Raw genomic sequence first — 13,086 nt, 5'->3', positions numbered from 1 at the left:
CTCAGTAAGGGAGATATAGACATCCCATGCTGTCAGCTATATGACTCAGGACAGTTTTCCAACAGTAGCTATTAAAATATTCAGTCATCTAAATACTAAAATGCTGTCCTTGGACTTGGTGAAATTTCAGGGAAAGATGTCACAAAACCTATGCCAAAAACCACCATACAGTTTAAATGAGTTCTTTCACAGTGAAACAGTAAATTGTACTCCCTAAATAATGAACTGCCACATGAAGTGAAGTGAATAAGTACTTGTTAAAAATTTCTCACTGTTTACGTCTTTTAAGTGTTACACTACACTTATTTAAATTTTTCTTGTATTATTATTATGCTTCTGTTAAATTGTTCTTGTATTATAAATCTTGTATGATCTTAACCTTGTAACACTGATGCTGTCTGGCAAATGATGTAGCTATTATACTAACTGGTAATAGTAAAATGGTAAAGACTGAATAAACTGCCTTGATTTTAGGTATTCTAGAATATGTAAAATTTATCTTAAAAGTATACTAGGAAGTCTTGAGTGGAATATAGACAATGAAAGGAATAAAGGTAACAATTCACCATATAGTTGGGATATTAAATGGCTGACAGCAAATAAACAACAGTGAAGACATTGATTGCTCAGGTTGTGGACAATGGCTCTAGTTGGAGATAATGAAACACACATATACAAAAAGCTACAATGTCCCAGCTGGAGGTAAAATCATGAAAAAAATTTATGATGTCTAAAACTTCATAGAAATAAACTAATGTACTAATTTTGTTCCTTTTTCCCTGTGGAAGAGGCAGACATGCTTGCTTTCAAATACATTCAGTAGAAGTTTTTGGAACATTATGTTCCCTACATCAAACTAAATTTCATCTAATATAATTTTTACAGTCTAGCTAACAAAGGAGCTTTTGTTAATGCTGTAAGTCTTCTTAGCTATAAAGCACTGTACATCTAAGAACTCCAGAATGAATTTTCACCTTGCAGCAGTGTGTGCACTAATTTGAAACCTCGTGGCAGGTTAAAAGTGTATGCTGGACCAGAACTCGAGCATGCAACTTGTCTGCAAAAGGTGAAGATCCAGGTTTGAGTCAAGCAGAACAGCACACAGTTTTAATCTGCCAGGAAGTTTCATCCAGCAACTGCTAGCACTTCATCTGATTGTACTAGAGTTATACTGATGTCCGTGTTTGCAGTTTAGTAAAACAAGTGCTAAATAAACAGTTGTATGTCATTCATTCTAAAGTGAAACAAAACAGTGCAACTCATCTTATTGGTTATAATGAATAAGTGGCTCCCTTCTTCATAATTTTATAATAGTTATTGCACTTCATAGTTTCATTGAGGAACCTAACCTGTACTAGTTTCACAAGAAACACAGCAAATATCAGAAAAGAAATTGACATTAATGTTCCTTCCATAGAAGGAAATGCCATTCCTTTCTCAAAGCGTGCTTGTCTTTTCACGCTCCACTGCTGGCCCAGCATGTTTTCTGTAACACACAAAAATGGCTGAATACAGTACAGCATAATGAACTGCCTTCATCTTGTGCATAAAAGTTTTTCTGTCTATAAGACTGTTATGGCATTTGAGCTTATTTGAATAAAAATATGTTGATGTCTGTGAGGAACAAAACAAGTCATATTTAGAGTTTAACTGCTTTAGTTAAATATATCAGTTTTCTACACTTTAATGTGTTTTTCTGATGGCATAATATATCCAGTCAAACTCGTTAGTCCTCTGGTGCAATCATGAATCTTAATCTGTTGGTTAATTATCACAGTGGTCATATTCAAGTCGTTTCTCCTGGCTTTCTTACACTTTGTTTTTGTGATTATATGTCAAAAACATGTATTTCACTCAAATATTAGCCAAACATGAGATGAATACAGAAGTTCATTTTACCCTTATATTTATGCCAAATCATTACTATTCTCAAACTGCAAAGGCTTTTTGATAGTATTTTTTGTATTTATGTATTCAAGTGATTATGTAGAATTCTACAGAGGTTACAGGTCACTTTCATCATTAATGTTTTTTTCTGTTTTATTCTTAGAAATATTACCTTTATACCCTGAAAGCATACATTATTTTACAATGAAATCTAAAGGAAGTCAGTTGCAGAATAAGAAACACCACTTACCTATGTGACTGAGCATTGTATTCTGAAGTCCTTGCAGAAATACTATCTTCTTTTTTGCCTGCTGTGATACACCCAATAATAATGACCTTTGCACTGACTGAAAAACTTCAGTAGGTATATTCCAAATGTCAGAGCTATTTTTGGAATGTTCTTTTTCCTCATAGAAGGCTTTTACATTGTTAAGTTTCATTCCTTTGAAAGCTGTAACACAAATATTGTAAAACAGTAAACCATTTTAGAATAAAAATTCTTAACTCAAAACTTTAAATTATAGTAAAACCACATGCAGATACAATTATTTTTAAATACATTGCATAAACACTTAATTATAATCTCAGATTTAATACCATGTTTGCTCTTCTTTGTTGCTTTTTACAGTAGCAGTTCAATATTGCCAAGTTGTAACAATATTCTTCTGTGCTTGAAAATGAACACCACGAATCATGCAATGAAGATATGGGTAAAGAGAGTTATATAAACTTTTTGCACATATTGCTTTGCACAACATGTACTTTATACCAAATCAGATGTGTCTCCAACTTCCATGCTCCTCAATATACACACATCAAAAAGAGTTTTGCATCACCTCGGTTTCGAGAGTTCCAGAACCTGTACAGAAAATTGGAATAGAGATCAACATGCACATCATTTCCGCCCTTTTTATTGCTCATGGAAACCACACATTGCATATTGTACCACCATATGAGACCTTCAGAGGTGCTGTTCCAGGCTGCTGTACGCACTAGTACCTCTAATACCCAGTAGCACATCCTCTTACATTGATGCATGCCTGTATTCATCATGGCATACTATCTGCAAGTTCTTCAAGGCACTGTTGGTCCAGATAGTCCCACTCCTCAACCACGATTCAGCATAGATCCCTCAGAGTGGTTAGTGGATCCCATCGTCCATAAACAGCCCTTTTCAGTCTATCCCAGCCATGTTCAATAGGGTTCAGGTCTGGAGAACATGCAGACCACTAGTTGAGCAATGTTGTTATCCTGAAGAAAGTCATTCATAAGATGTGCATGATGGGGGCATGAATTGTTGTCCATGAAGAAGAATGCCTTGCCAATATGCTGCTGATATGGTTGCACTATTGGTCGGTGGATGGCATTCACGTATTGTACAGCCGTTACAGCACCTTCCATGACCACCAGTGGCATATATTGGCCCCACATAATGCCACCCCAAAACACCAGGGAACCTCCACCTTGCTACACTCACATGACAGTGTGTCTAAGGCATTCAGCCTGACCAGCTTGCCTCCAAACACGTCTCCAGCAATTGTCTGGTTGAAGGCATATGCGACACTCATTGGTGAAGAGAACATGATACCAATCCTGAGCAGTCCATTCAGCATATTGTTGGGCCCATCTGTACCATGCTGCATGGTGTCATGGTTGCAAAGATGGATCTCGCCATGGACGTCAGGAGTGAAGTTGCGCATCATGCAGCCTATCGCGCACAGTTTGAGTCATAACATGATGTCCTGTGGCTACACGAAAAGCATTATTCAACATAGTGGCATTGCTGTCAGGGTTCTCTAAGCCATAATCCACAGGTAGCGGTCATCCACTGCAGTAGTAGCCCTAGGGCGGCCTGAACAAGACATGTTGTCAACAGTTCTTGTCTCTCTGTATCTCCTCCATGTCCGAACAACATTGCTTTGGTTCACTCCAAGACACCGGGACACTTCCCTTGTTGAGAGCCCTTCCTGGCACAAAGTAACAATGTGAACGTGATTGAACCATGCTATTGACAGTCTAGGCATGGTTGAACTACAGACAACTTGAGCTGTGTACCTCCTTCTGTACCTCCTTCTGTACCTCCTTCCTGGTGGAATGACTGGAACTGATCGGCTGTCGGACCCTCCTCGATCTAATAGGTGCTGCTCATGCATGGTTGTTTACATCATTGGGCAGCTTTAGTGACATCTATAAACAGTCAAAGGGACTGTGTCTGTGATACAGTATCCACTGTCAACATCTGTCTTCAGGGGTTCTGGGAACTGGGGTAATACAAAACTTTTTTGATGTGTGTAGAAACTTGGTGCACTTGCTGAAAACAAAACATTAATGTTCCTCTCTTTAATCAGAGCAGCAGCAATGACTTAACAGATGCAGTGCATTACGGCACATCAGAACTGTGTGTTATCTCCCAGAATACATTATCCATTGAGGTACCAGATGAATCTTGTTTCTATGTGTGACCACAGCCTTGATGTATTTACTGAAATAAAACATTGTCTGTTTAGGCAAGTAAAATTTTCTGTTATTTGGTGGTAGTGGCCATTTTGACTGTGAAGTCATTATCAAGCACATAGACAGTATCTCTAGACAACATGCTGTAGGAGATGTGGCATGTAAATTGATCAGTATGTCTGCATGTGGAACCACTCGTCAACATTGGCCTGATTTGTTGCAAATACCAACAGGAAGACTGTAAAACATGTGGAAGAATCACATACAACACAAGTACTGTACCTTGTTCTTCCCCATTTCAAAGTCTTTCTGTTCATATTCCATACAGATCATCTCCCAACCGAATTTTTTTTTTTTTAAGGTGGCCAAACTGTCACTGAGGTCAAGCATTTTAAGTTCTTGGTACTGACATTAGATGGATGGCTTTCTCAGAAGTATCATGTTAAAGATCTTGTGCAGGAACTGAATGCTGCTGTCATTACTGTAACAGTGAGCTGCACTGTCTCTAACACTGAAATGTAAAGGTTTGTTTACTTTTCTTACTTGCACTCCATTAATATTGTTATTGCAGGGCAACTCTGTGCACTCGCCAAGATTATTCTTTGCGCAGAAAAGTACAATCAGACTGTTCTGCATATCAGGCCAAGAACTTTATGTAGGCCATTGTTCAGATGTCTCAGTATTCAAACTCTTCCATCTGTACATATATATCCTATCATGGAATTTCCTTTTGACAATAAAAACTCATTCAGAAGAAACTGCAACATTCATTCAGTGAACAACAGATGGACAAATGATATGCACCTGAACAACACTTGTGTAAGAATTGTGCAGAAATGTGTGCATTATTCAACTGGTTTCATTTGCAGTAGTATTCCAGCAGAATGGAAAAAATTGAGTGATAAATCTCAAGCATTCAAATTCAGGTTGAAAGGTTGCCTTGTGCCATGATCTGTACAGAAGTTCCTCGCATTACATGAGAACTTTTCTCTGTCATGTGTTAATTAGTCGTATACTTTCAGTATTGTTTGCACATTTTATGGATTCTTTAATCCTGTTGTTATATAGTTTCTAATCCATATTCTGTAAACCATGTACTGATTCGTGCCATGACCAAGTAGTTTTGACTCGCATGGTCCTGCAGAAGCTGACAAATAAGCAAACATGGAAGTCACACCTCTGAGATGGAAATTGGTCTTAATGCATTTCTGAGAGTTTTGCCATCAGTGGATGAAAAAGTGTCAATGGCAGAGACTGTGGACATCACAGATTTTGCAGCTCTTCCTAAGGGTCGGTAACTGTGTCACATAACTGACCAGCTGTGCAAGTTGGTCACCTGGGAAGCTATGAATATGGTAATATAACTGGCTGCAGAGCAGGTGGAAATTTGTTTTTTATTCAGGCAGCTATCTCAAGTAGATAGTCACCTACTACACTACAGCACTGTCTTCTCACCATCACTATCTACTACCACTGTCCTCTCCTTATGACATCACTCTTTTTGGTTGATTTCTGCTGAATTTGTTGTCTTGCCCTATTGTCCACATCTACATCTACATGGATAGTCTGCAAATCACATTTAAGTGGCTGGCAGAGGGTTCATCAAACCACCTTCACAATTCTCTATTATTCCAATCTCATATAGCACGTGTAAAAAACAAACACGTATATCTTTCAGTGTGAGCTGTGAGTTTCCTTATTTTATCATGGTGATCATTTGTCCCTATGTAGTTTGGCATATTTTCACATTCAGAGGAGAAAGTTGGTGATTGGAATTTTGTGAGAAGATTCTGCCGCAACGAAAAGCGCCTTTGTTTTAATTATGTCCTCCCCAAATCCTGTATCATTCTATTGACACTCTCTCCCATATTTAGTGAAAATACAAAACATGCTGCCCTTCTTTGAAATTTTTTGATGTACTCCATTAATCCTATCTGGTAAACATCCCACACTGCACAGCAGTATTCTAAAAGAGGATGGACAAGCGTAGTGTAGGCAGTCTCCTTAGTAGATCTGTTACATTTTCTAAGTGTCCCGCCAATAAAACAGTCTTTGGTTAGCCTTTCCCACAATATTTTCTATGTGTTCCCTCCAATTTAAGTTGTATGTAATTGTAATTCCTAGATATTTAGTTGAATTTATGGCCCTCAGATTTGACTGATTTTCATGTAACCGAAGTTTAATGGATTCCTTTTAGCACTCATAAGATGACCTCACACTTTTCACTATTTAGGCTTAATTGCTAATTTTTGCACCATACAGATATCTTTTCTATATCATTTTGCAACTTCTGAGCTTCTGATTACTTTACTAGTCGATAAATGACAGCGTCATCTGCAAACAACCTAAGCGGCTGCTTATATTGTCTCCCAAATAGTTCATATAGATAAGAAACACCAAAGGGCCTGTAACACTATCTTATAGAATGCCGTAAATCACTTCTGTCTTACTCAAAGACTTTCCATCAATTACTACAAACTGTGACCTCTCTGACAGGAAATCATTAGTCCAGTTACATAAGTGAGACGATATTCCATAAACACGCAGTTTCACTACAAGCCGCTTATTTGGTACAGTGTAAAAAGCCTTCCAGAAGTCCAGAAATATGGAATCAATTTGAAACACCTTGTCAATAGTGTTCAACACTTCATGTGAGTAATGAGCTAGTTGTTTTTAACAAGCATGACGTTTTCTAAATCTGTGCTGACTGTGTGTCAATAGACCATTTTCTTCGAGTTAATTCATAAAGTTCAAACTCAATATATGTTCCAAAATCCTGCTGCATATCGATGTTAATGATACGGACCTGTAATTTAGTGGATTACTCCTTCTAACTTTCTTGAATATTGTATATCTAAAAACAAAGATGATGTAACTTACCAAACGAAGGCGCTGGCATGTTGATAGACACACAAACATACACACAAAATTCAAGCTTTCGCAACCAATGGTTGCTTCATCAGGAAAGAGGGAAGGAGAGGGAAAGATGAAAGGATGTGAGTTTTAAGGGAGAGGGTAAGGAGTCATTCCAATCCCGGGAACGGAAAGACTTACCTTAGGTGGAAAAAAGGACAGGTATACACTCACACACACACACACACATATCCATCTGCACATACACAGACACAAGCAGACATTTGTTAGGCAAATGATGTCAGACGAGGCGGAAGTACAGAGGCAAAGATGTTGTTGAATGACAGGTGAGGTATGAGAGGCGGCAACTTGAAATTAGCGGAGGTTGAGGCTTGGTCGATAACGGGAAGAGAGGCCTGGTGGATAACGGGAAGAGAGGATATACTGAAGGGCAAGTTCCCACCTCTAGAGTTCTGACAGGTTGGTGTTAGTCAGAAGTATCCAGATAACCCTGATGGTGTAACACTGTGCCAAGATGTGCTGGCCATGCACCAAGGCATGTTTAGCCACAGGGTGATCCTCATTACCAACAAACACTGTCTGCCTGTGTCCATTCATGTGAATGGACAGTTTGTTGCTGGTCATTCCCACATAGAAAGCTTCACAGTGTAGGCAGGTCAGTTGGTAAATCACGTGGGTGCTTTCACACGTGGCTCTGCCTTTGATCATGTACACTTTTCAGGTTACAGGACTGGAGTGGGTGGTGGTGGGAGGGTGCATGGGACAGGTTTTACACCAGGGGCGGTTACAAGGGTAGGAGCCAGAGGGTAGGGAAGGTGGTTTGGGAATTTCATAGGGATGAACCAAGAGGTTACGAAGGTTAGGTGGATGGCGGAAAGATACTCTTGGTGGAGTGGGGAGGATTTCATGAAGGAGGGATCTCATTTCAGGGCATGATTTGAGGAAGTCGTATCCCTGCTGGAGAGCCACATTCAGAGACTGATCCAGTCCCAGAAAGTATCCTGTCACAAGTGGGGCACTTTTGAGGTTCTTCTGTGGGAGGTTCTGGGTTTGAGGGGATGAGGAATTGGCTTTGGTAATTTGCTTCTGTACCAGGTCGGGAGGGTAGTTGTGGGATGCGAAAGCTGTCTTCAGGTTGTTGGTGTAATGGTTCAGGGATTCCGGACTGGAGCAGATTCGTTTGCCACGAAGACCTAGTCTGTAGGGAAGGGATCGTTTTATGTGGAATGGGTGGTAGCTGTCATAATGGAGGTACTGTTGCTTGTTGGTGGGTTTGATGTGGACGGATGTGTGAAGCTGGCCATTGGACAGATGAAAGTCAAGGTCAAGGAAAGTGGCATGGGATTTGGAGTAGGACCAGGTGAATCTGATGGAACCAAAAGAGTTGAGGTTGGAGAGGAAATTCTGGAGTTCTTCTTCACTGTGAGTCCAGATCATGAAGATGTCATCAATAAATCTGTACCAAACTTTGGGTTGTTACATCAGTAACACAAAACGAATTGTAAGCTATAGTATTTCAAAGGTCACAGTTACTGAATGTCACTAGAGGTGAAACTTCCTGGCAGATTAAAACTGTGTGCCCGACCGAGACTCGAACTCGGGACCTTTGCCTTTTGCGGGCAAGTGCTCTACCAACTGAGCTACCGAAGCACGACTCACGCCTGGTACTCACAGCTTTACTTCTGCCAGTACCTCGTCTCCTACCTTCCAAACTTTACAGAAGCAGGAGAGCTTCTGTAAAGTTTGGAAGGTAGGAGACGAGGTACTGGCAGAAGTAAAGCTGTGAGTACCAGGCGTGAGTCGTGCTTCGGTAGCTCAGTTGGTAGAGCACTTGCCCGCGAAAGGCAAAGGTCCCGAGTTCGAGTCTCGGTCGGGCACACAGTTTTAATCTGCCAGGAAGTTTCATATCAGCGCACACTCCGCTGCAGAGTGAAAATCTCATTCTGGAAACATCCCCCAGGCTGTGGCTAAGCCATGTCTCCGCAATATCCTTTCTTTCAGGAGTGCTAGTTCTGCATGGTTCGCAGGAGAGCTTCTGTAAAGTTTGGAAGGTAGGAGACGAGGTACTGGCAGAAGTAAAGCTGTGAGTACCGGGCGTGAGTCGTGCTTCGGTAGCTCAGTTGGTAGAGCACTTGCCCGCGAAAGGCAAAGGTCCCGAGTTCGAGTCTCAGTCGGGCACACAGTTTTAATCTGCCAGGAAGTTTCATATCAGCGCACACTCCGCTGCAGAGTGAAAATCTCATTCTGGTCACTAGAGGTGTTCTCCAAGGATCTGTACTTGGGCCATTACCATTAATAGTACCTGTAAATGACCTGCTCATCAATATGCCATGCAAATGTGTGTTTTAAGCAGATAATACAACTGTCATCAGTTCAGGGGGTGACATAAATAAACTGAAGGAGTAAAGTGATGATTTCCTCAGATTATTCAGTATGTGGTTTTAAGCCAGTAAGGTAGCTGTTAACTGCAGAAAAACTGTAAATATTTTTTTCAGCTTATCCAGTGGTGATGTTGAGTCCACTTCTACCAAACCTCTTGGCATACTCCTTACAAAATTAACATGGGAGAGTCTCTTAGACTATACATCTTGAGCTTTCACAAGCTATCTATCTACTGAAAAAATTAAGCACCTCTGTTTCTCAGTATTCATTCCTATTTTGCCTTCTTTCAGTCCAATATAAGTTATGGTATTTTTCTATGGGGTAATTCTTCAGGGTCCAGCAAAATTTTTATTTGGCAGAAGAAAGGAATCAGGAGCTTTTGTGGAATTACCGAAAATAACTTATCATGTAGGTCTTATTTCAAAGAATTACAGATAATGACAGTCCCATCTCTTTTTATATACAGCTGCCTTTTGTACCTAAAAGAAAACTTTGATAGTTACAAAATTAGGAGTCCATTCATAATCATAACACTCATCAAACATTAAAGATAGACATACCTACAACTCAACTTAAAAAAACACAAGACAGTGACGCATTGGAATAAGGCTTTTCCACACACTACCTGTACAGGCACATGATGTTTATCTTAATATCTTTAAAAGTAAGGCCCAAAAATGGCTGAAAGACAAAAGCTTTTTTTGCATTGTTTAAGAATCTGAAAACTGTTCAAAAGTAAACCTGATTTACTAAAGTACTATTTGTTTATGGTTATTCCTATGCTTTTTTTGTCTCTTCTGGTATCTTGTCCAACGTATATAATAAATATGCAGGTGCTAAATAATGTTCAGATCATATTTTACTATTAACCACATAGAGAAATATTTTGTGCATGCCCTCTGTTCTTTTATTATGTGAAACTTAGTAAGTAACTTAACACTTTTTAATTCCATATTTAACTGTTAAACATGTGGAGAAATCTTTATGTATCAACTGCATTGTTGTATTATGTATGTTCTTTTACAACACGTGATACCATAGTTAGATTTCTTAACATGTCAGTCATACGTTATAAAAGCTCCTGTACATTGCTCATGATGACATTGATTGCATGCAAATGCTTAAAGTTGAATGAATAAATAAATAGATGAACAGATCACAAAAATCTTATTACTTACCTCAGGTTTTGTATCTATCATTTCACCATGTCCTCTTGGAGAAAATTTGATCCATTAAAACTTCAAAATGAATGTGTCACTGAAGAGCAACAAAGCTGATCTGTGAATCAGCTGACTAATCTCTCTGCCAACACAAAAGTAGGATGGGAATGGACTACACTTTGCAACATCATTTTGGAATCAGAAGAAAAGACTATTGACTTCAAAAAATGGAAAACACTAGACAATTTGACAAAATCAGTAAGAGAATTTTAAATACAATAGTGGATATTGACAAAGTGGAGTGGCCTGCATGCCTCAGTGATACAGGTAGCTGTACTACAGGTGCAGCCACAATGGAGGGTATTTATAGTGAGCCAGCATGGCCTCGCTGTGTAGATGCTGTGTATGACTGAAAGGAAGGTGAAATTATAGGTGTTATTTTTTTGTGAAGACATGCAGCTTTACTTTATGGGTTCATCCTCATGGATAAACTATTCTGGAGGTAAAATAGTCCTCCATTCAGATTTCCAAGTGGGTGGGGGAGCTACTCAGGAGGATATTGTCATAAGGACAAAGAAAAGTATCATTCTACTGGTTGGACCATGAAATATTAGCTCCCTTAATTGGACAGGTATGTTGTTGTTGTTGTTGTGGTCTTCAGTCCAGAGACTGGTTTGATGCAGCTCTCCATGCCACTCTATCCCATGCTAGCCTCTTCATCTCCAAGTCACTATTGCAACCTACATCCTTCTGAATCTACTTTGTGTATTCATCTCTTCACCTCCTTCTATGACTATGCGTCCCCCCAATACTAAATTGGTGATCCCTTGGTGCCTCAAAATGTGTCCTACCAACTGATCCATTCTCCTAGTCAAGTTGTGCCACAAATTCCTCTTCTCTCCAATTCTATTCAGTACCTCTTCATTAGTTATGTGATCTACCCATCTAATCTTCAGCATTCTTCTGTTTCGGTTTTGAAAGCTTCTATTCCCTTCTTGTCTAAACTATTTATCACCCATGTTTCACTTCCATACATAGTTACACCACACAAATACTTTAAGAAAGGCTTCCTGACACTTAAATCTATACTCAATGTTAACAAATTTCTCTACTTCAGAAACTCTTTCCTTGCCATAGTGAGTCCACATTTTATATCCTCTCTACTTTCACCATTAGTTTGGTAATTTTCACATCTGTCAGTACCTGCTTTCTTTGGAATTGGAATTATTATATTCTTGAAGTTCGAGGGTATTTCGGCTGTCTCATACATCTTGCTCACCAGATGGAAGAGTTTTGTCATGGCTGGCTCTCCCAAGGCTATCTGTGGCTCTGACGGAATGTTGTCTACTCCCAGGGCCTTTTATCAACTTAAGTCTTTCAGTGACTTGTCAAACTCTTCACGTAGTATCATATTTCCCTTCTTATCTTTATCTATGTCCTCTTCCATTTCGATAATACTGCCCTCAAGTACATCTCCCTTGTATGGACCCTCTATGTACTCCTTCCACCTTTCTGCTTTCCCCTTCTTTGCTTAGGACTGGTTTTCCATCTCAGCACTTGGTATTTGTACAGGTGGTTCTCTTTTCTCCAAAGGTTTCTTTAATTTTCCTTTAGGCAGTATCAATCTTACCCCTAGTGATATATGCTTCTACATCCTTACATTTGTCCTCTAGCTATTACTGCTTAGCCATTTTGCACTTCCTGTTGATCTCATTTTTGAGATGTTTGTATTCCTTTTTGCGTGCTTCATTTACTGCATTTTTATGTTTTCTCCTTTCATCAATTAAATTCAATATCTCTTTTGTTATCCAAGAATTTCTATTAGCCCTCAACTTTTTACCTATGTGATCCTGTGCTGCCTTCACTATTTCATCTCTCAAAGCTACCCATTCTTCTTCTATTGTATTTCCTTCCCTTGTTCTTGTTAATCATTCCCTAATACTCTCTCTGAAACTCTCTTCAACCTCTGGTTCTTTCAGTTTATCCAGATCCCATCTTCTTAAACTCCCACCTTTTGCAGTTTCTTCAGTTTTAATCTGCAGTTCATAACCAATAAATGGTGGTCACAGTCCACATCTGCCCCTGTAAATGTATTACAATTTAAAACCTGGTTCCTAAATCTCTGCCTTACCATTATATAATCTATCTGAAACCTTCCAGTGTCTCTAGGCCTGTTCCATGTACACAGCATTCTATCTTGATTCTTAAGCCAACTGTTAGCTATGATTAAGTTATGCTCTGTGTAATATTCAACCAGGTGGCTTCCTCTCTCACTCTTTTCCCCCAGTCCATATCCACCTACTACTTTTCCTTCTCTTCCTTTTCCTAC

The 13,086-nt window shown here is 39.3% G+C and overlaps 1 protein-coding gene and 1 non-coding gene across 2 annotated transcripts in view; both read right to left on the bottom strand.

Moving 5' to 3' along the window:
* Positions 1-1,225: 1,225 nt before the first annotated feature.
* The window catches only part of LOC126417016 (uncharacterized), a 93,654-nt gene continuing 81,793 nt past the window's right edge, over positions 1,226-13,086 (bottom strand). Inside the window, exons 3-5 of the mRNA XM_050084905.1 lie at positions 2,138-2,338; positions 1,350-1,486; positions 1,226-1,234 (exon numbers count right to left, since the gene is read on the bottom strand). Coding sequence (XP_049940862.1) covers positions 1,226-1,234; positions 1,350-1,486; positions 2,138-2,338 — 347 coding nt within the window. The remainder of the gene's footprint in view (positions 1,235-1,349; positions 1,487-2,137; positions 2,339-13,086) is intronic.
* On the bottom strand, positions 8,792-8,866 carry Trnal-caa (transfer RNA leucine (anticodon CAA)). The gene has a single exon. It is a non-coding gene; the product is annotated as a tRNA-Leu (tRNA).

The sequence above is a fragment of the Schistocerca serialis genome, chromosome 8 (genome assembly GCF_023864345.2).
Source record: "Schistocerca serialis cubense isolate TAMUIC-IGC-003099 chromosome 8, iqSchSeri2.2, whole genome shotgun sequence".
Lineage (NCBI taxonomy): Eukaryota > Metazoa > Arthropoda > Insecta > Orthoptera > Acrididae > Schistocerca > Schistocerca serialis.
The sequence above is the reverse complement of the archived record's forward strand: the minus strand, read 5'-3'. Positions and strand labels throughout refer to the sequence as shown.